General features: G+C 22.4%; 9 protein-coding genes across 9 annotated transcripts; 5 read left to right on the top strand and 4 right to left on the bottom strand.

Annotated features, from left to right (window-relative positions):
- Window positions 1-285: 285 nt before the first annotated feature.
- PY17X_1224700 (ribosomal protein L1P) lies at window positions 286-1,386 on the bottom strand (the record flags this gene model as incomplete). Its single annotated transcript, XM_721210.2, has 1 exon — window positions 286-1,386. One exon carries the CDS (start codon window positions 1,384-1,386, stop codon window positions 286-288), a length of 1,101 nt encoding a protein of 366 aa, XP_726303.2.
- Window positions 1,387-2,427: 1,041 nt separating this feature from the next.
- PY17X_1224600 (protein transport protein USE1, putative) lies at window positions 2,428-3,390 on the top strand (the record flags this gene model as incomplete). Its single annotated transcript, XM_721209.2, has 1 exon — window positions 2,428-3,390. The coding sequence occupies one exon, from the start codon at window positions 2,428-2,430 to the stop codon at window positions 3,388-3,390; it is 963 nt and encodes a 320-aa protein (XP_726302.2).
- Window positions 3,391-4,231: 841 nt separating this feature from the next.
- Window positions 4,232-4,951, top strand: PY17X_1224500 (conserved Plasmodium protein, unknown function; the record flags this gene model as incomplete). Its single annotated transcript, XM_720138.2, has 1 exon — window positions 4,232-4,951. One exon carries the CDS (start codon window positions 4,232-4,234, stop codon window positions 4,949-4,951), a length of 720 nt encoding a protein of 239 aa, XP_725231.2.
- Window positions 4,952-6,734: 1,783 nt separating this feature from the next.
- Window positions 6,735-7,554, top strand: PY17X_1224400 (ribosomal protein L34e; the record flags this gene model as incomplete). The annotated part of the gene is made up of 2 exons (XM_720137.2): window positions 6,735-6,893; window positions 7,219-7,554. The coding sequence occupies 2 exons, from the start codon at window positions 6,735-6,737 to the stop codon at window positions 7,552-7,554; spliced, it is 495 nt and encodes a 164-aa protein (XP_725230.2).
- Window positions 7,555-8,924: 1,370 nt separating this feature from the next.
- PY17X_1224300 (conserved protein, unknown function) lies at window positions 8,925-10,238 on the top strand (the record flags this gene model as incomplete). The annotated part of the gene is made up of 5 exons (XM_022956792.1): window positions 8,925-9,131; window positions 9,305-9,533; window positions 9,634-9,768; window positions 9,933-10,019; window positions 10,162-10,238. 5 exons carry the CDS (start codon window positions 8,925-8,927, stop codon window positions 10,236-10,238), a joined length of 735 nt encoding a protein of 244 aa, XP_022812641.1.
- Window positions 10,239-10,601: 363 nt separating this feature from the next.
- On the bottom strand, window positions 10,602-11,885 carry PY17X_1224200 (DNA repair protein RAD14, putative; the record flags this gene model as incomplete). Its single annotated transcript, XM_719927.2, has 1 exon — window positions 10,602-11,885. One exon carries the CDS (start codon window positions 11,883-11,885, stop codon window positions 10,602-10,604), a length of 1,284 nt encoding a protein of 427 aa, XP_725020.2.
- Window positions 11,886-12,593: 708 nt separating this feature from the next.
- Window positions 12,594-13,664, top strand: PY17X_1224100 (conserved protein, unknown function; the record flags this gene model as incomplete). Its single annotated transcript, XM_022956791.1, has 4 exons — window positions 12,594-12,679; window positions 12,899-13,081; window positions 13,211-13,379; window positions 13,485-13,664. 4 exons carry the CDS (start codon window positions 12,594-12,596, stop codon window positions 13,662-13,664), a joined length of 618 nt encoding a protein of 205 aa, XP_022812640.1.
- Window positions 13,665-14,392: 728 nt separating this feature from the next.
- On the bottom strand, window positions 14,393-20,353 carry PY17X_1224000 (uncharacterized protein; the record flags this gene model as incomplete). Its single annotated transcript, XM_719929.3, has 1 exon — window positions 14,393-20,353. The coding sequence occupies one exon, from the start codon at window positions 20,351-20,353 to the stop codon at window positions 14,393-14,395; it is 5,961 nt and encodes a 1,986-aa protein (XP_725022.3).
- Window positions 20,354-22,184: 1,831 nt separating this feature from the next.
- Window positions 22,185-23,555, bottom strand: PY17X_1223900 (conserved protein, unknown function; the record flags this gene model as incomplete). The annotated part of the gene is made up of 1 exon (XM_719930.2): window positions 22,185-23,555. One exon carries the CDS (start codon window positions 23,553-23,555, stop codon window positions 22,185-22,187), a length of 1,371 nt encoding a protein of 456 aa, XP_725023.2.
- Window positions 23,556-23,883: the final 328 nt, after the last annotated feature.

Here is a 23,883-nt window from a genome sequence, read left to right as displayed (position 1 = left end):
TTCTATTTTATAAAAATTGTGTATTATTTTATTTTTTCATCATTTTGCATATTCGTGTCTTGTCAATTTTTCAAACGTAACAAATGCCATAATAACCTCATTTGTTTTATAACTTATTAATTAAAATAGTTTTTAATCAAACTCTTGTGTGAGTTTCCAGCTAGCCACATGTTGGTAAAATATGGCTAGCTATTCACAAAAAAATAAACATACAATATAAAGAATAAGCACACAAAATAAAGAATAAACAGAGTGGACATGTGCGTAGGGGGGGGTCCAGGTCTACTAATTGATATAGCCGTCTGAATGAGTATAGAGTAAATTTGGTTTCAAAAAAAATTTAGGAAGACCAATAAGAGTTATGTATCCACCAAGTATAAACGAATCGGAACTATCATCGATATTATTGATAAGATTATTTGTTGTTTGGTTGTAATATTTATTAGATTTATTTATTTTTTTTGTAGTAGGTGGCCAAACAAATGTAGATTTATTTTCTTTATCAGTATGTGAGGAATGTATATTATTTTTGACAATTTCTGAAACAAAAGATTTAATATTATCAAGTATATGTAGGAAAGACATATCTGTAGAAGCTATTTTAACATTTATATGAGCTAATGAATTTTGATCAATTTTATTTAAATTATAAATATTTTTATATAATTCAAATGTGTTAGAATCTATTTGTTCACTACGATATTCAATAGTATTTCCACTTTTTATTTTTATAATAGTTTCTTTTAAATTATCAACAAGAGTATTAGATTTAACATTAGGCATTAATTTTTTTGGTCCTAATATTTTAGCTATTGGTAATATTTTATTTATATTTTTAAAATTTGTTATACATATATCAAAATCTAGCCATCCATTTTTTATTTTATTAATATAATCTAAACCAACATAATCTGCTCCATATTTTTTTAAGTTTTCATTATCTTCTTCAATTAATACTAAAATTTTTTTTTTTTTATCTACACTATGTGCTAAGTTACACATTCCTCTTAGAGATTCTCTTTTTATATCAATTTTTATTATTAAATTAAAATTTATTGGTTTTTCTTTATTAACTTTTATTTCTCCAAAATGTGTATCAAAGCTAAGTAACAGTTTTAAACCTTTCATTGGTGATATAGGTGGCATTAAATTTTGATAAAATATTGAATTTTCATTTTGTTTATTTTGTCCCTCTTCATTTTTATTTTCGTTGTTAATATTTTCTCCTGTATTTAAATTTTTTTTTTTTACTTTTTTTTCATCATAAAATGGTATATATTTTCTTCCTCTTTTTTCAACAAAAAATATATCTTTTGCGCATTCTTTTCTTATATTTATTTGGGTATATTTGAATAAATTTTTACAAAAAAAAATATTTCTTTTCATTTTATTAAATATTCTAACATTCTCATCGAGCTATTATATCCTTTGGCTAACTTTTTATTCGATTAAAAAAAAAAAAAAAAAAAAATATCTAGCTATTGTACAGAAATAATACTAAACAACATGAACAGGAATGTGTGTGTGGAAAGCCAACGCATAATATTGAATAATGTGTGCAGAAATATAATTAAGTTCCACAAATGTTGGGGTAGCTATAAGAAAGAGATAGGGATTAAGAATTTGTTTAAAATTGGTAAATAACAAAATATAATAAATTGATTGGAAAGTTAGTAATATAAGCATAGGGCTATGCAAAAAAGGGGGGCAATGAAATGCTATGGACTAAGCATACTGGATACTTTTGTACAATTTAAAAAATGTTATAAAAATGTGATAAAAATATGTACAAATGTGATAAAAATATGTACAAATGTTATAAAAATATGTACAAATGTTATAAAAATATGTACAAATGTGATAAAAATATGTACAAATGTGATAAAAATATGTACAAATGTTATAAAAATATGTACAAATGTGATAAAAAAAATAGTTTCCACAATCGGAAAATGGATTTTTTTAATTCGTATTATACAATACACTAGAATATTTTAGGGCTCTTATTTTGCTTCGTCGTTTCCACAATCGGAAAATGGATTTTTTTTAATTCGTATTATATAATACACTAGAATATTTTAGGGCTCTTATTTTGTTTCGTCGTTTCCGCATTGTCAAATTAAAATAGCGTTTTTCTCGCAAAAGAAAAAAGGGAGCAAATCGAATTATATTATAAATAAATTTTTGGATAAATTAAATTTCATTATTCTTTTTATTTCAATACGATAAAGTAAAAAAAAAAAAAATAAATAAATAAACAAAACATATCTATGTTTAAAGATATATTTTTTTGTGTGAATTTTTGTTCTTAGTTTTTAAAAAAAGGAAAAATTTATTAACAGATTTATTATTTCCCTCATTGTCCATCCTCTAATCATCATGTTTATGTTTTTATTTGTAAAAAAAATAATTAATCAAAAATAAATAATGATTGAATTTGATGAATTATTTGAATTACTAAAAGAAATTGAAATAAGTTGTGATAAGTTTAATGAGGAAGATAAAGAAAAAGAAAAAATAATTTTATTTCTAAATGATCTAAACTCTTACATTAGTGATATATCACATTCTTTAAAAGTCAAAACAAATAAAATATCAGAGATAGATATATTAAAAAAAATAATTTCGAAAAAAGAAAAACTTGAAAATGTGTTAAAAAATTGTAATACTAAAAATGAACATGAAGATACCTCCTCGAATAATTCACCCTTTATCAATGGGGCTGTCATTTTGGAAAGAAATTTAAGCATGGGCGAAAAACGTATGAATACGGATCAAGGCAAACAAGATGAAGAAGATGAAGAAGGTAAACAAGATGAAGAAGGCAAACGAGATGAAAGCGTTTTATTCTTAGAAAAGAGAGACAGCCCCCAAAAGGAAAATTCCAATGATGAACAAAATAACACATTGTCACACAATTACAAAGTCGATAATAATAATAATAATAATTCAAATTTTGTTAAATTTGAAAATTGTGAACTAATTAAAGATAGCCTCATAAAAGAATGGGGGAATCAAATAGATGAATATGATAATTTAAAATATGAGTTTACATATGAATATAAAAAAATAGAATTTCAAAAAAAGTTAGATAAAAGAAAAAATACAAACACATTTAAAGATGATAATATTGATGATGAATTATGTTTACTTGCTCAAGAAATGAAAGAAAATGTGTTAGCATACAGACAAATATTAGTAGATGATAATAAAACATTGGAAGTATCTGCAACCAAACAAGCAAATAATATAGATTCAATTCTTGATGTAAATAAAAAAACCAAAAAAATGGGAAGTAACCAAAGTATTTCTTTTTTCTTATCTTTAATCATAATTGCTGTTTCAATTTTACTTTTTATTTTCACATTTTTTGTAATAATCCTTCTATAGATACAAATAAATATGACCATTCCCAACTGATTTATATATAGCAAAAATTATCCAAATTTTAAATAGTTCATTTTTTGGTAAATAATATATATAGTAAGAAATAAAAGAGAAAAAAAAAAAAAAATGATAAAGTGAAAAGAACCAATGTTAATTATAAAATTTTCATTTTTTGCCAAATAAAATATATATTATATAAATATTTCCTTGTGCTACAATGCAAAAAAAAAAAAAAAAAAAAAAAAAATAATATTTTCATCAAAATTATGGAATTATATTTTCATCAAAATTATGGAATTATATTTTCATCAAAATTATGAAATTATATTTTCATCAAAATTATGAAATTATATTTTCAGAATTTTTTCTATACAAATAAAAAAAAAAATATATGTAAATTGTGATAAAGCTGACAATGAATTATGAATATACATTTAGTAGAACATTTTTCCAAGTTATTGTTTTGCATATGGTAGAGTAATTTATTTTCTTTCATAAATTTGTGAAAAATTATTATTTAAAAAAAAATACAAGAGATTAGAAATATAGCAATACCAAGAAGTGAATTAAATTTTTTTTTTTTTGGAAATTTTGAGTTACTATAACGTGAAAATAGTATAAGTATATAATATTATACAAACATGTATAGATATATATTTTCTCAAAAAATAAAATAATTTGATTATCAAAGTAGTTATACATATTTCAGAAATCATACAGTTAATAATTATTTATTTATTTGTTTATTTTTATTTATTTATTTGTTTATTATTATTTTTTTTATTTTTTTTTTTTTTCATAATCCTTGTAAATATAAAACAGATACTAATATAAACAAATAGAAATGGATGAAATAAATTTAACTTCGAAAGAACGAAATTCACAGAAAGAGACTGACAATAAATCAACGGCTAATATGAGCAGTACTCTTTATTTAGATAATGCTGATCAGAATAATGAAGATGAAAATGTAAGTAAAAATGAGGGAAATGTGGATGCGGTTGATTCTGTGGGAAACACAAAAAAAGAAAAAAAAGTTAAGAAAAAAAAAATTGACAAGAGTGTAAAAAAAGGTGGCAATAGTGCAGACAAGAGTGATAAAAAGAAAAAAAAACTAAAAAAAGAAAAAAAAATAAAAAAAATAAAAAAAAAAATTCAAAAGGAAAAAGAGAGTTCTGAAAACGATTCTGATGAAGAACTATATAATAATGATAATTTTTTTATGGATAGTAGATTACAAAAAAGTAAGAAAAAGAACAAAAGTAAAAAAGAAAAGAACAAAAGTAAAAAAGAAAAGGGCAAAAGTAAAAAAGAAAAGGACACAAAAGATGTTCAAATTAATGAAATAAATAAAAAAAGCAAAAAAAATAAATCGAAAAAATATGATTGTTTAGTTAGGAATATGTTATTAAACGAATATGATGAAGATTATGAAAAACAATTACAAATATATGCAACGTATGGACTAAAAAAATATATTAATTTTTTAAAAAATTATCAAGACACATTAAAGGAAGATATAAAAAATAATCCCCCCAAAAAATCAAGACATTTGTATGTTTGATAATCAAAAATATATTACATTTATAAAAAAAAAAAAAAAACTATTTTCTCATTGTACATATTAATAAGTTATTTTTATTATTTTTTTTTTTTTGTTGTTTTAATTTGGTTCAAATACCAATTTTATATATTTTTTTTTATGCTTGTTTTATTTATACAATATGAGTCATATATTTTGTTACTCAATTGTATATTTCCTTTTTTTTATAACTCTAATTTGTTTTTAGTAAAACATAATATATATAATTGAAAAATAAAAAATAAAGAAAAAGTAAAATATATTATATTATCCAGTTTTAAAGAAGAAAGGAAATACTATTTATGACAAATATAGATAGTAAATGCTTTTATTTTGTTTTCACGAGGTCAATAAAAATAATCACACACAATAAAATTTTTTGGAAATAATAATTTTTGGAAATAATAATTTTTTGGTATTATAGATATATAATAACTTAATTTTTATGACGTATTTTAGTTCTTTATTTTACCTTTATTTTTACCTTTATTTTTACTTTTATTTTTACTTTTATTTTTATGAATAATACAAGTATTATATTTTACCTAAACATTTCAGGCATATTTTTAGTAACATGGTAGTATATATAATTTTATAGTACAACCCCTTTAACCTCGAATGTAAAGACATTTTTTTTGAAAATAACAAAATAATGACAAAATAATAAAATAATAATAACAAAATAATAATAACAAAATAATAACAAAATAATAAAATTTTGATGCTTAAAAAATGAGCTTGTTTATTTTTATAGATTAAATAAAAAAAGAATTACATAGTCATTTTTTTTTAAACATAGCAAATGGTTATTTATAGGCATATATTATATTTTCCCATAATATTCAAATTTTTTATTTAAAAAAAATTAGCTGCAAAATAAAACAGGCTACATATATATGTGATATATATAATGTGATTATATAAATATGTATGTATATGTATGTATATGCATAGCCGAGGTTTATTTTTATTTAATACAATTTCATGGAACTTACAAAGGAAGGTGCTATAATATAACGTAATAAAAAATATGCATTATTTATTATGGATATATATATATAGGAAGAATTGTAATTATTTTTATATAAGCATAACAGTATATATTATAAGCTTCCTGCTTTTTTATTATTTCAAGTTGAAAAAAATAGCAAAGCGGGCAATAATGTAGCGCCGCTATTATATACAAAATAATGCATATACTATTGCTACATATGCGATATTAGCTTATTAATACAATATAAGATTATGCAAATGAGTATACAATTTTATGCTTAGAAATTTCCTACATATTGGCGGTGAGTAATAAGTCAGGTGGTTGGCAATAATGCTGAACAGAGGGGATGGTAAAAATAAAATTAAAAAAAATATTAAAAAAAATAAAAAAAATATATAGTATATTTTATATATTATATATGTACAGTACAATGTAATATACATATTTATGCTTATATTATATTATATTGTATTATATTATACTAGTATAATTTTTAAGTTGGTTTGCATATTTTATGCATATAATAAAAAAACATTTCCATTTATAAAAAAAATATTTATTATTCTTTAAATATACAAAAAAAAAAATTAATACAATTTTTTAGTAAAATTAAAAAAAAATATATGATATATATTATTAACTATTTTGCATAAAATAATTACTTTTATTTAAATAGTAATATATTATTTGGGCTTTTTGAAAAATAATAATATAAATAATATTTTAGTAAAATTTATTTATTCTCTATATATTAAAAATTATTTGTTAAAAATGGCACAAAGAGTACACTATCGTAAACATAACCATTATAATACTAAATCAAATAAAGTAAGGCCAATTAGAACTCCCGGTGGAAAATTAACAATTCATGTTATTAAAAAAAAAGCAGGAAAACCCAAATGTGCTGACTGTAAAAACCCTATTCAAGGAGTAAGCAAAAAAAATAAAAATACATTATATATATAATATTTTATGAAAACTGGAAATATTTATATTTGGTTGAGAAAATATAATTTTTTTTTTGCATATTTTGAATTATATATTACTTTTATGTATTTTATTTGCCTGTACAGTGCAGGTGATATATTGGCTTTGTAAATTTTTTTTTTTTTTTTTTTTTTTTTTTATTGAAATAAAACTATTTATTCTACATATATACATGTTAAAGAATAAAATACATATCCTGAGAGACAATAACCAGCTAAATATATATGACCATTTTATTTATTCTCAATTTTTTTTTTTTTTTTCATAGGTAAAAGCTTTAAGACCTGCAGATAACCAAAGAGCTAGAAAAAAGGATAGAAAAGTGTCGAGAGCATATGGTGGATCGATATGTGCAAAATGTATTAAGGAAAGAATAATGAGAGCATTTTTATTTGAGGAACAAAAATGTGTTAGACAAGTTTTAAAAGAAAAAAAAAAACAAGAACAAAAAGTAAAAAAAGTTAAAAAAGAAAAAAAAGACAAAAAGGATAAAGCAGATAAAAAAGATAAGAAAAAAGTAATTGCTAAGGATGCCAAAAAACAAATTTCATCTTCTGGTAAAAATTTAAAAAAAGTTGTAGATAAAAAAAGAGGTGGAAAATAAACTGAAAGTAAATATTTATTTACATAAAAAAAAAAAATAATGAATCTAATTATTGACTTAAAAGATATATATGCGCATTCATGTAACTTTTTCGGATAAATGTTTTTATGTTTAAATTTTAGTCATTTTGATGGACATATATTTTCTATGCTCTTATTATATATGTGTATAAATATACAATTATTATTTTTTTTTTTTGCTTATCTTTTATCCTCATATATTATGCACATATATATTGTATATATATATATATTTGCATATGTATGATATTTTGGGAATTTATTTTTTAAAAAAGTAACAAAATGAAATAATGCTAAACAACAATTACATACATTTCTATTTAAAAATATATTTAAAATAGCATATAAAAAATCATGTATAAAAATTAAGTTACGAACAGAAAGACATATATATATTATACCCCTAAAAAGGTAACAATACATAATTGTGTGTGTTTTCTTTTTTTTTAATTATTATAAAATAATGTTAATTTATATTGTTGTAAGGAAAGTATATTATTTCATAAATATGTATATACAATACATAGTGAAAATGTTCTAATATGTTCGATTATAATTTAAAAAAAAAATACATAAAACTAATTCCTATAAAACCATAATTAAATTTTTTTTAAAAATTATTATATAAGAAACCTCAATATATCAAGGTTGAAAAATTGTATAATGGTTAAATATAACTCTCTTTGTATTTACGAACAAAAATAGCCATATAAAAATTTTTTATTTTGGGAAATATATATAGAGAGAAAGAACTATATTTCTTATTATATTCATGTTGTAATGTTATGGTCTCTTTTTAATGTTAACTGTTATTTTAACAGGTATTTCATTTTTTTGTAATTTTTTTGTAATTTTTTTATTAATTTTTTACTAATTTTTTTACTAATTTTGCAATAAACGATATTGAATTGGAGTTCCCATTGATCCAATGGGATTGCGAAAAAGATGAAAAAAAATGGGAAAAAAGTGATAAAAAAATGATAAAAAAAGTGATAAAAAAATGGGGAAAAAAGTGATAAAAAAAGTGATAAAAAAAATGGGAAAAAAATTATTTTAATTTTTTATAGGCTTTATATAACAATTTTAACTGCGCTCAATTTATATGTATATGTATATAATCGTTTAGATTTTTTTTTTATTCTCCCACTAATTCAGGCACATAGCTATCTAAGCATATGACATACAATATATATACTTGCTCATTTCTTTATTTTGTTTTAAATAAATATAATTTGAATATAAAAAATCATACACACATACATACATATATATATATATATGGATGTAAGAACTAAAATGGGATATTAAAAATAGATTAAACAACTTGATGATTTAAAAAGCAAATTAGAAATGTTTTTAAAAATTGTTTTTTTTATTTGTTACATTGTTATATTTACAAATTACTTTTTACTAACATCAATTGAAACCAAAAAAAAAAATATATTAAAAAAATATAACATATTAAATAATAATAAAATAATATCCAGTTCTTTAAGAAAAAATAATATATTGATCAGAAGACATAAATATGGATTTCTAGTATTTGACATAATTAAGGTAATAAAAAATATGCAAATAAATGAACTAAAAATAAAGTTTTTTTTTTGAATTTATATTACTACATAAAAAGGGGGAGAAAATATAAAATTATTTAAATGTGTGAATATTGAATTAGTTTACAATTTTTCTCATTTTATATTATTTTTTTTTTTTTTTTTTTTTTTTTGTAGATATTTGGTCGAATTTCTAACAAAGAGCTTTTAGGACATGTTATTTCACACAACAACAATTTTATAGAGAATGAAAAAAAAAATTGCAAAAAGAATTGGGAAATTTTATTTCAAAATGATACTATAAATTATGATATATTAAAAAGGTTTTTAGAAAAAACCAAATTTGAATGGCCCTTGACTGTCAATTCGGGGCAAATAAAAAATGAAGGACCTATAGACATACCAGGTATTTTTCTAATTTGATTTGCACACATGTATATTTTTCTCTTTATTTGTAAAAATAAAACGGTTAAAGAATTTCAACTTTTATTTCCTTCAAAATGCAGTTTCCCCAATTGTGTATATTGAGAATTGTAAAAAAATAAGTGATCAGTTTAAAAATAAAAACAAAAACACTAAAATAAATTTAAAAATTATAAATGACTACGTCAACGAGTTGCCTATATCCCCCGACGCAATACGTACTCACCAAAAAAAAAAAAAAATAAAAAAAAAAAATAATAAAATAAAAAATAATAATAATAAAATAAACAAATAAAGCTAGCTAGCTAGCTAGCTAGCTAGCTATTTCGGATAGAAATACCGAAATAACGTTGTCATAAAATAATATTTATATTTTTTGCAGAATGCGTATTTTCTTCCTTTAGCGATTTAGAATATTTGACAAGAGATAATTTTATCCAAAAAATTCATGAATGGGCCCCATCTGATGGTATGAGAAAAAAAAATAAACACATTATTTAGTATAATGTGTGCAATGAATGTTTGCTTAGTTCCACAACCAAATAAATTCAAGTGTGTGCATATATTTTTCTTTGACTTTTTTTTTCTCATTTTTATTGTTTCCTATTTAGGAGTACTGGATTGGTACACATTTGTTTATAATCTTAAGGAAGAACCAACAGATAATATCAAGAAGTTTTTCGATTGAAAACGGTAAATGTATAATATATGGATAGAAATTATGGAACAATATAAGCAGACTAAAAGGAAAAAAATATATTTCTTGTATAGTTCAGGCATCATAAATATGGTCATAATTTTTTTCCGTTTTTTTTATTATATTATGATAAAAGACAAAAAAATGGGGAAAAAATGGGGAAAAAACGGGAAAAAATAGTTTCGTTTATTATTTATGTTTATATATAATATATATATAAGGATAAAATAAAACACTTTTAATGCGAACAAATTTTGAGAAAAAAAAAAAAAAAAAAAAAAAAAAAAAAACATAGTATTGAATTCGAATCGAATGGAATATAGGAATATATTGTTATAAAAATATTTCGCTTTCTCAAAAATCAATAAATTCAAGTTCATACTGACATTTTATACATTTTTTAATATATATATTATCATCAGTATTTATACAAATTGGATTATCAAATTCATGTTTATTATCTTGACAAATAATTTTATTTTTTTCCATATTTTTAATATAATCATTACTATAAATTGTTTTTGCTTTTTTATATTTATGTAGACTTTTTTTTTTCTTTTTTTTTTTTTCTAGTTTTAGACAATTTTCTTTATCATTATTATTATTACTACTACTATTGGTAGTAACATTTTTTATGTTTAAAATTTTTGAATTATATAAACATTTTACTTTTTGTAATGATCCATATTTTCTAATGGCTATTTCTTTTATTTGAAATAAAAAATATAATTTCATATTTTTTGAATAACCTCGTGGATTTTTTGTTGATAAGAGTGCTAATTTTTTTTCATGTTTTATTAAATCATTATTATTTATAGAATATTTATTTATTAATTTTGTTAATGATATCATTCGAAAGTTACTATCAGTAGATTTACAATCATAACATACATATATTTTAATACTACTTAGGGTTTTATTTATTTTTTTTTTTTTATTACACAAAAAACATATTTCTTTAAGAATAATTTCACTATTATCATCACAAATAGATCGACAATCTGAGCAATTATTTCCTTTATCACAAATACAATTAATATTACCCCTTTCAATGCTAAATATAAATTTTTCTTTATTTTTTTGAAAGATAATATTTGCTTGTTTTGTGAATTCTTGATTTTTTTCTAAAAATAAATAATCAGTAATGTCTTTTTCTTCAGTAATGTTAGTAATCGAATTTGTTGTGTCCTTATATTTTTTTTGAATATTTTCAAAATAACATTCTATTTCTGAATCATTATCAACATAAAACCCGCCATCTTTTAACACTTCGCCATTATCGCTTTTGCCATCTTTTAACACTTCGCCATTATCGCTTTTGCCATCTTTTAACACTTCGCCATTATCATTTTTGTCATCTTTTAACACTTCACCATTATCATTTTTGTTATTTTTTAGTTCGCACAATTGTACTTCGTTATCAGTTACTTCTATATTAGATGTGGACATTTCATTTTTATTTTTTACATCATCAAAAAAAGATTCTAAAAATCGCTTATTTTGAAATTTTAAATAAAAATTAATATGTGGCAATGAATCTTCAAAATAATTAATATCATTCACTAAGTTATTTTCATAAAAAATGTTATAATAATTTTCTTCGTCTTCTTCATTTTGCGATTGTGAATGGTCACTCATGTTTATAAATAAAAAAGAATTAATTGATGCCTACATAATACTACTTCATACTACATGCAATGACAAGTTTGCATATCTTAATATCACACTAAAATTAAGTTTTCTTGAAATGTGAGAAAACAAGAGGCATCCATATATCTATATCATTCCCACACCGAAGAAAAAAGGAAAAAAAAAAAAAAATATCAGAAAATGTCAGAAAATGTCAGAAAATATCAGAAAAAATTCAGAAAAAATGGGGAAAGGATGGGGGAAAAAACAGGGATCCTTTTCGAAAATGGATAAGATTGTATGCACTATAATATTTCTATTTGATTACATTCTGATATATAAAATACTGTAAGCAGAGAAAGAGGCCTAATAATTGTTTCTATTTTATGGGTTGAATAAATGAGAATATATATTTTCCGAATATAACATTAAAAATCGAAATATATATATATAGTATTAATTATTTTTATTCAGTTTTAATTAAAAATAATTTAATTCAATTATTATCTTTGTTGTTTTTCATAACTTTTTTTTGAATTTTTATTTTGTTAGTGTTCCTACACAATATTATTTGAAATGTTAGTTGTATGTATATAAATTTTTTTTAAAGAAACATGATTTTTAATTATAAAAAAAAATAATAATATATTGTTATAATTCAAATGGTATTTATTTTTTGGAGATAATTTTTTTTTTTTTTTTTTTAATAAAATAAAAATGTACCCTATAATATTATTTTTGGCTATAGTTATAGTTGTAACTATATTAGATGTGTGCCCCCAAATTCCAAAATTTTATGCAAGGTTAATAAAATAAAATAAAATAAAACGAGTTCAAAAGTATGCAAGCACACATTATTCCCACTATGATTATTTCCACTATTATTATTTCCACTATTATTATTTCCACTATTATTATTTCCACTATTATTATTGCCACTATTATTGTCCTACATGTGGGGATATACACAGAGAAAGCGCATCGTAAATGTTTATACTTTTTATATTTCTTTTGATTTTTAGAAAATTGACTCATATATTATGTGGAGTATTTATTTTAATGTTCGATATCGTTATAAATGGAACGAGAAGAAATGAATCTCAAATTTTAGGAAAATCTCAAACAACTAATAATGAATATGGTGTCTATTTTATATACATTGTTGCAATAGTTTCAATATTGAGATGCTTTTTTTACCCGTTTAGGTATATCCTCATTTCGATTCTACCAACTTCGCCCCACTTCTACTCACTTCTGCCCACTTCTACCCACTTCGCCCCACTTCTGCCCACTTATTCCCACTTCTACCCACTTTCGGCTTCTTACTTTCGCAGGTTTGGAGAGTATCGTGATAAAGGAATAATTGTTTATAACACGATTGTGTCATTATTTTTTTTTTTCAAGTTACCATTATATGTTTTAACTCCCATATTTTTTGCTGATCCGATAGCGGCTATTGTTGGACAGTATTTTTCTAAGCACAAAATATATAAAAACAAAACAGTAAGAAAACAAAAAAAAATGAATGTCATTAATGCATAAACATTATTTAATATTATTGTATATTTCTGAATTTTTTTTTTTTTTTTTTTTTTTTTTTTTTTGCAGTTGCATGGAACTCTAGCATGTTTTTTTGTTTCTCTCATTTCGCTATTTTATGTGAAAAATTATATCCACGCTTTAATTTTAAGTTCATCATTATGTCTTTTGGAATTATATGGAGGAACTCTTGATAATTTTTTTATGTGTTTTCCCGTAATAATTTATATGTTATTTTTTAAGGTGTAGTTAATAAATAACCATTTCCTACCACATTTCCTATCACATTTCCTACCACATTTCCTATCACATTTCCTACCACATTTCCATTTATCTTTTATCTTTTATATTTTATCTTTTATATCTCGCATAATTTTGTTGCGAATTTTATATGCACTAATGTAGATGCATATCCAAATATTTATTTATATTTTATTAATTTATTACATATCACTATTATTTTTATTTTTTTCGGGATCCTTTTAAAATGGTGTCACTTCATTTATTAGTGCATATTCCCTTCTACAACTTTTCAGACTTTTAATTTGAATAACTATTTGACAAATAATTAAAAAAAAAAAAAAAAAAAAAAAAAAAATTTATTTATTTATTTATAAAATTGTATATTAGTATGGAAAAGACAATTTTATTTTTCCTTCAAATGTTTAGAAAAGTTTGCATATTTAACATTCAAGTGTTATTACACTTTTTGTAAAAATCGAAGTTAATAATTATGAAAATGGTTAATTCATAAAAGGGTATAAAATATAAGAAATATAAAAGTTAAAAGATGAACTTAAAAAATAAAACAAAACGTATACGTATACATAAATACGAAGCACCAAATTGTTAGGACAGATAAAAAATAATAAAATTAATAATGTTAATAAAATAAAATGGTCGTGATGGCATTATAAAAAGTAGAACATTTTATAATACATTTTTACATTTTTCTTAGTTCGAAAAAATAAAATAATTCACTTATTTCTGCTTGATCTTCTTAGTTGATATCTTTTAGGAGAAACTTCATCTACAGCCTCAGATGCTAATTTATTATTACCTCTTTTGGGGGTTCTTTGTTTTTTGGGTTTATAAGAATTTCTTTTTGTTTCTTTTCCATTACTAGTATCACTATAATTTAATGGAAAATTACTATTTTCTAATAGTTCATTATTTATATTAGAAATTATATCTGAATTATTATCTATTGGTATTTTTAAATTTGTCAAATTTTCTTTATTTTTTAATAAAGATTTACAAGGTTCTGTCAAATCAATAAGTTCAATTTTATCCTGAACATGGTTAGACTCAATTTTATCCTGAACATGGTTAGACCCATTTTTACCACGAACCTTATTAGACTCAATTTGATCACGAACCTTGTTAGACCCAATTTTATCACGAACCTTATTAGACTCAATTTGATCACGAACCTTGTTAGACCCAATTTTATCACGAACCTTATTAGACTCAATTTGATCACGAACCTTGTTAGACCCAATTTTATCACATATATTTTCTGACACATCTATTGTCTCAGATTTATTTTCCTTGTAAGAAAATAGATCATTTAAAATCGATTTTAAATTATCTACTTCTAATAATAAAGATTTACAATTTTCATTTACTATAGTTAGTTCTTTATCTTTTATAGAACAATCTTCTATCATTTTATTAAATTGGGCTTTAATTAAATTTAGCTCTTCTATAGAATTTATATGAAAAATGAATAAATCATTAATTGTTTTAAAATTCATATCTTTCATATATTTTTTTAATTCTTCACTTTTTTCATTATCAGTATTATTTATTTTATAATTATTTATTTTTTTTAGTAAAATATCTTTTTCTTTTAATATTTCATCAAATAACATATTATCTGTTTCAATCATTTCAATTTTATAATTCGCTTTTAATTCTTTTAAAATATTTTTTAAATTTTCAATTTTTTTTTGTATATATTTTTTAATTTTGTTGTTGTCTTTTTTTTCATCTGCATCTATTATAAGTTCTTCCAATTTATCAATACAATTATTTATATATATATTTTTTTTTTCATAATTTGTACATATATTTTTATAATATTTTATTTTCTCATCAAAATATTCCACCTTTTTATTAAACTTATCTATTCTTGAATTAAAATTTATAATCATTTTATTATATTCTTTTTCTAAATTATCATTTTTTATTACACTTTCTATATGAGAATAATATAAATTACCATATTCATCTTTTTCGTTATCATTCAAAAATTTGAAGTTATTCAGCGTTTTGTTTGTTATTTTATTTTCGCTGCTGCTATTTTCGTTGCTACTACTTTCGTTGCTACCATTTTCGTTGCTACCATTTTCGTTGCTATCATTTTTTTTATACTTTTTTAAGAATCGTGAAAAAAATGTATTTTTTACATTTTGTTGACCTTCTTTATCCTTATTATCATTTTTCATTTTGTTCATATCCTCCAATTCTTTATTTTGTGACATTGTTTTATTTTTGCTTTCTAACTCGCCAGCTAGTTTGGTGCTTATTCCCTTCTCTGCTTCTAATTCAGCAGTTAGCTTGGTATTTCTTCCCTTTTCTGCTTCTAACTCGCCAGCTAGTTTGATCATTTTTTCCTTTTCTGCTTCTAACTCATCATCTAGCTTGGTACTTCTTTCCTTTTCTGATTCTAATTCAGAAGTTAGCTTGGTATTTTTTCCTTTCTCTGCTTCTAGCACATCATCTAGTTTAGCGCTTCTTCCCTTTTCTGCTTCTAATTCAGCAGTTATCTTGGTATTTCTTCCCTTTTCAGCTTCTAATTCATCAGCTAATTCGGTGGTTCTCTCCTTTTCTGCTTCTAATTCATCACCTAGTTTCCCACTTTTTTCCTTTTCCGTTTTTAACTCATCAGCTACTTTGATAATTTTCTCCTTTTCTTCTTCCAGTTCATCAGCTAGCTTGATGCTTCTCTCCTTTTCTGCTTCTAATTCATCCGTTAATTCGGTGGTTCTTTCCTTTTCTGATTCTAATTCAGAAGTTAGCTTGGTATTTCTTTCTTTTTCAGTTTCCAGTTCATCAGCTAGTTTAGTGCTTCTTTCCTTTTCTGCCTCTAACTCATCATCTAGTTTAGCGCTTCTTTCTTTTTCAGTTTCCAGTTCATTAGCTAGGTTACTGCTTCTTCCCTGTTCTGCTTCTAACTCGCCAGTTAGTTTAGTGCTTCTTTCCTTTTCTGCCTCTAACTCATCATCTAGTTTAGCGCTTCTTTCTTTTTCAGTTTCCAGTTCATCAGCTAGGTTACTGCTTCTTCCCTTTTCTGCTTCTAACTCGCCATCTAGTTTAGTGCTTCTTTCCTTTTCTGCCTCTAACTCATCATCTAGTTTAGCGCTTCTTTCTTTTTCGGCTTCTAAATCATCAGTTAGCTTGGTATTTCTTTCCTGTTCAGCTTCTAACTCATCAGATAATTCGGTATTTCTTTCTTTCTCTGCTTCTAATTCAGCAGTTAGCTTGGTATTCCTTCCCTTTTCTGCTTCTAACTCGCCAGCTAGTTTGGTACTTCTTCCTTTTTCGGCTTCTAACTCACCATCTAGTTTAGTGCTTCTTCCCTTTTCTGCTTCTAATTCAGCAGTTAATTCGGCATTTCTTTCTTTTTCAGTTTCCAGTTCATCAGCTAGGTTACTGCTTCTTCCCTTTTCTGCCTCTAACTCACCATCTAGTTTAGTGCTCCTTCCCTTTTCTGCTTCTAATTCATCAGTTAATTCGGTATTTCTTTCTTTTTCCGCTTCTAACTCATCATCTAGCTTAGTATTTCTCCCCTTTTCCGCTTCTAATTCAGCAGTTAGCTTGGTATTTCTCCCCTTTTCCGATTCTAACTCATCATCTAGCTTAGTATTTCTCCCCCTTTCTGCTTCCAACTCATCAGCTAGCTTGGTGCATCTCCCCTTTTCTGCTTCTAGCTCTTCAAATACTGAGTCAGTAACAATTTTTTCTTTTTCTACTTGGACACGAAACTCGTTATTTTCATTGGTCAATTTTTCTAAGGATAATTCCATCTCTTTAATAATTTTATTCTTTTTCTCTAATTCCTTATTTAGACTGATAACTAATTTTTTTTCTATTTCTAGTTTCTGAGCATTTTTTGTATTTTCTTTATTAATTTGTTTAATATTTTCTTCAAGATTTACAATCAATTTTTCATGATCTGTATATAAATAACTTTTAGCATTCTCTTCATATATTGTTGAGTTTGTTGTACCATAATTTTTTATATAGCATTTAAGTATAAATACTAAAATAGTTTTTATCATATTTGCTAAATTATATATATCATTATCATTTTTATAAGAAATATATTTGAATCTTTCTTTTCCTTCTAAACTGTTGTTAGTGTATTTATTTTGTTTAATCTGTTCAAAACTTTCGAAAATATCTTTACTATATTTATCTTTAACAACTTTATTATTATTATATATATTATATTTTTCTAATAAGCTAAAATCATCAATAATGCTAAAATTTATATGACCATTTTCTTCATTATTAATTATAGGAATATTTTTATTCTTGTTATTTATACAATGTGTAGTATCATTGGTCATATATATTTCTTTGTTATTTTTATTTATAGACAATTCTAATAAATATTCTCGAAATTTGTTTATTATTAAATATTCATTTTGTGTAGATGGTAAATCAAATGAAGAACTTTTTTCATTATTTTTTTCTAAAAAATTATATATTTTTTTTATATATATATAAATATTTGTTATTTCGTCTATTTCTCTTTTTGTTGCATTTCTTATAAATTCATAATAACTCATTTCATGAGTTAATATTTTATTTAAATTTATTATAACTTTCATTTCATTTGATTTCATTTCTCTTTCGTATTTCCAAACATTATATTCCAAAATTTCTTCATTATCAAAGCATTTTGAATAAAGATCGTTTTCATCAGCATCGCTGCTACTGTCTCCGTCACTGCTACTACTTCCATCACTGCTACTCTCTCCGTTTCGTTGGTTTTGATATATTTCATTTTTTCCATTTGAATCATTTATTTTACTAAATTTGTTACATTCTTTTAGTAAATTGTTTATGTTAAAATCGTAAGATTGGGCAACCTCTACGCACTCACTTTGGTCGTGTTCACAATTTTGATCGTTTTCGCCATTTTTGCCGTTTTCGCCATTTTCGCCATTTTCGCCATTTTCACCATTTTCACCATTTTTGGTTTTCTTCATTTTCTCGTTTAGTTGCCCGTCAAAAAGTAAAGAACAAATCCTTTTCAACGAACTAATAATTTTATTATTATATTTCAAAAAATCGGCTTTTCTAACAAAAAAATTATATTTAACTAAATCATAATTAAGTATTTTTAGTTGATAAATGTTTGTGTTATTTTCCATTTTATATTGGGTTAATTTTAATAAAATATTAAGGTCTATTTTGTTCCATTTATTTAAAATTGTAATCAAATTTTTTATTGTCTTTATTTCTTTTTTAGATATAATATCTTTTATATATTTTCCACTAAAATACACAATTTCACTATTATTTCGTGACATAAATATTTTACATATTTGTAAAAGATAATTACTAAAATGTATAACATATTCTTGATAATTTTGATATCTTTTAATAAGATTAATAACTTTTCGTGAGTTATTCAATTTTGTTAACTTATAACAATTTAGATGTGAAAAATCATATTTCAATAGTTCTATACATGTACTAAATAATGTATTTATATGAACAGACAATTTCAAAAAAATATTATTAAAAAACATTAAGCATTTTTGTAAATCATTTTGATAGTTTGTTATTTTATTTTTCAATTTTTCTTGTGATTTTGTGTTAACTATTACATCAATTTGATTAACAATATATTCATATTCCTTTTTTATATTATCATCTATATTTTTTTTTTTATCATGATTAGATTCCATATTTTCAAATAAAAAATTGAATCTTTTCTTATTATTTTGAAATAACAAACTGGTTTCATTCGTTTTTTCTCCTTCTTCACCTTCAAATATTATATTAGATATTTTTAAAATTAAATTTTGCTTTTTAATATATTTATTTTTACTATATATTCCCTGGTCTTCTTCATCTTTTGTATGATTTTCTTTTTTTTCATAATCGTTCCCCAAATCTTGATGTTCTTCGAGCGAAAATTGTGTACATACTTGTTTTGGAATTTTTTTTAATTCGCTAGACATATTATTCATATCAACTGTAATTTCACTTAATTTTCGTTTCTTATTCGAAATATTATTATATGAATCTATGTCATATAATTTGGTTTCCCTTCTTTTATTATCATTAGCATTATCTTCATTCGAAATTATTTTACTAATGCAATGTATATTTTCTGCATTTATCTCCATATCATTGTTCTTTATTTCGTTCATTTTATTTTCGACTTGAGAATTTTTCTCATTTTCATCAGGTTGTCTACTATTAAGTTTTATATATTTGATATTGCATTGGGAAGATTCAAATGTGATTTCATTTTCTGTATTATTACTTTTATTCGATAAATCTTCTTCAATGTTATTTTTATTTTTTTTTAATTTTGGTTTCTTCGCATTTTGGTTCTTATGGACAGAATTAAAATTTAAGTTACTATTTTTTTGTTTATCATTATATTTATTATTTAAAAAACGGAATTTATCAAAAAATATATCCAAATTTTTGGCATTAAAAAAATCCAAATCATTTATAAATCCAGTAAAAAATATATCCTTTGTTGGTGATGAGTTGTCATTGTGTTCAGGATTTAGGGACTGTTTGTTTTTTTTTTTTTTTTTTATACATTTTGTCCCAGATTTTTCAAATAAGACTTCAACACATTTTAAATGTTCAGCAGAATTGTAAAATTTCTTCTTCAAATTATTTATTTTTTTGCAAACGATCTTTATTTTTTCTTTTTTACTTAAAATTGTTTTATCCATTACGTCAATATTATCATATAAAGTTATCACACTATATGCATTGCTATTTTGTTTTATTATTAAATTTTAAAATATACCTTTTTCGTAATTTTTATTATCAAGATACATAAATTTATTTTCGTTGGTTTTGGGTTGGGCTATAATAATTCTTATATATGAAAATGTTAATAAAATAAATATTTTTTGGTTGCCTCAATTGTAAAAATATATAAATAAAATAAACAGAAATATATTATGGGTATACAAATATAAGAAATATATAAATTAATAATAACAAGTTTACACAATTATGAAAAGCTGGTTTAAAAAAAAAAAATGAAAAGTTCTTTCTTTTTTTATTAGTTAATTTGGTCAACTAAAATATGTAAATATAAATGATATAATTACCATTTACACATTTTTTCAATAATACATTTAAAGATGATAAAAATATTTTTTTTCGAACAAAATAAATATAGCTTTAATTTTACATATTTTTAAGATAAAAATAAATGTGAAAATAATATAAAATAAAAAATAACCAGACAACCAAATAACAAATAGAACAAATTAATTATCTTCACAAATGGTGTGTATAAAAAATAGTGATTGCTCATATAGTTTGGATTATCGCTTTTTTTTTTTTTTTCTTTTTTTTTTTATGAACAATTAAGGCAAATTTGTAATACAAATATTATTTTAAGGAAACATAAAAATAAATATAAGCCACTTATGTTAAAAAATAATAGTCAACAAAAATGATACAAGAGTATTTCTGAGTTTATTAAATTTATTTTCATTCATTATTTGTTTTTTGTTTTTTTTAAATTAATGTATGTATATGTATACATGGTATAAAATGATATTTTTGGAAAAATTTACCACCTCCCAGATTGCCTGAACAATTAAGGTTAAAAAGGCATTATGTATACAATTGTAAAAAAAAAAAAATTATATTTAAAATATATATTTATTTGTCTCTACGCAATATCAAAACCTTTTACATATCTCTTTTTTTTACTTTTTTAAAAAATTTTCCTTAAAAATTAATAATATTAGTTTCACAAAAGTAATTGAATATTATTGTCGTCCAGGTTTATTTCAAATAGGGGATACAATAACACTGAAATGGATAAATTACTGTGTGCAATTTTTATCAATGGGTACGTATACAAATATACATTTTTAATTCATTAATTCATTAATGCAAAATATGCAAAACATGCAAAATATGCAAATATGCATAATAGCTTGTGACTTGCTCATTTTAATTTCAGTGTAAAATGAAAATTTTTCATTGTATCTCTGGTTTAGCATTTTACCATCCATTTTGGCCCACTTTCATATTTCGCTTTAAAAAAAATCATATAAGAAAAATCATATAAAAAAAATTAAGGACTCATAAAAGTTTATAGCTATTTAAACATGTATATATATTTATGTCATTGGTGATAGTATAACATGTATATCGAGGTTGCTGACTTATTTTTATATTGATATCGTGAATAAAATATATATTTATATAAAGTTTGAAAGTTTTAAAAATAAACGAATAAATAAATGGGTTGAAGAACAAATTAAAGATATATAATCGAATAAATAAATCAGTATATATACAAATATATACTGTGTGTGTGCACAAACATTTGTATATTTTGAAAAATATATTATGATAAATAATATTTTAATTAAGCAACCATTGTGGAGAAAATAATTTGTCTACAATGGTTACATATATATAACTATATTTAATAATAAAAAAAATATAAAGATTAACACATAAAAATTATAATTAAAGGAGAGCATGTAAAATGTTTGACAATGTTTTGATGTTTCTTTTTTTTATACATGTCTAGTTGAAATATCTCTTAATTTGCTCCTTTTTTATGGCATATTTAACGTTTTTCAAATTATTTTTCAAATCTTGTAATCTTTTAATTTCGGTTTCTGTTAATTTTTTTTTTTTTTGAAGGTCTAATAGTCGTTTAATTTTATCTTCAATATTTTTTTTTTCAATTAACAGTAATTCTTTTTCTTCGTCTTTTTTGTTTGATATACAATTTTTACGAAGAAGATCTATTTCTTCTTTACTTAATATATAATCTAAAGATAAATTTTTTTTATCAACATATTTATCATTGTATTTAGTTAGTTTGTCTAAAATTAAAATTTCTAAATCATCTAAGATATCTTCATTTTGTGTTTTTTTTTTATTGTTTTGATAATATAAATATAAATTTGACGTTTTAATAGCATTAATAAAAATATCTAAATAATTCTGTATAATATTAATATAATGTTTTTTTTGATCATTTTCCAGTAAATTATTTAAACCGTCATTTGATAGTACGTCATTTGATAGTACGTTATTTGATAGTACGTTATTATGATTTTTCGTTTTATTTGCTAAAATTAGATTTTCCAATAACTCACCAAATTGTTGTAAGGAACATCCCGAATATTTTTTTAATTCAGTATTTTTTCCATTACCATTTTGTATAAATTTTTTTACAATTTCGTTATCTTCATTTATATTTAATTCTGATAAAAAAATGAGAGCATCATTAATAATAAATCCAGATTTTTTATCGGCATCAATTTGTAAAAAATACATGGCTATTTGTTTGGTTAAATTTTCATTTAGACATGTTATAAATTTAGAATTTTTAACGTTTTCTTTTTCTTCGTTAGTATAAATAATACTAAAAAAATCTTTTAATATATTTTCTTCGGCTTTTGATAAATTAAAATTATTTTTATAAATTTTATAAGAAACATATGTTCCAAATACAAAAATGAATGTGTATCCTATTATTTTTATTTTTGAGAATTTTTTTTTTCCTTTTTTTATTTCTTCGTTTTCTTCAATATTAAATTTATCTTCATTATTATTTTTATTTACAAAATTATCCACATTTTTACAATCGATTTCTTTATTTTTTTTATATTCATTAGGTAAGTTAGAGAAGCTATTTATTTGGTTTGCTTCATTTATTTCATTTATATTCTTATTTTCTGGAGTAGTTTTATATGTAGAATAAAAGTGTTGTTTTTTTTTTTTTGCAAAATCTGTGTAATTATTTATATATATCTGATAATCAAATTGGGCATTATACTTTTTTAGCGAGTTATAATTATTTTTATGAAATTTTCTACTAATAGTAATATTGTTCCCATTTCTCAAATAATAAATAAATCTATTTTTTAAAACAAGATTATTCATTTTGATAATTTGCAAATATGCATAAATAAGACTTGTTTCTAAATCTGTGTATATACAATTCACATCCTTTATTATTATATTTATAAAATAATAATTTTACAAATGTATATGATTATGCTTCTTTTTTTTTTTCTTTTTTTTTTCTTTTTTTTTTTTTTTCTAGTATATAATAATATAAATGACTAACTTATATACGCGCCATTTCGAAAATTATGATAAAGCGTAATACATAAAAAATAACTTTTTTTTTTTTATTTAAAATGTAAAAATTTTGTGCATTTATGGTTATATTGAGGATGCTAATACTTCTGTTTGCTTATTGCAATTT

The sequence above is a fragment of the Plasmodium yoelii genome, assembly GCF_900002385.2.
Source record: "Plasmodium yoelii strain 17X genome assembly, chromosome: 12".
In the NCBI taxonomy this organism is placed as follows: domain Eukaryota; phylum Apicomplexa; class Aconoidasida; order Haemosporida; family Plasmodiidae; genus Plasmodium; species Plasmodium yoelii.
The sequence above is the reverse complement of the archived record's forward strand: the minus strand, read 5'-3'. Positions and strand labels throughout refer to the sequence as shown.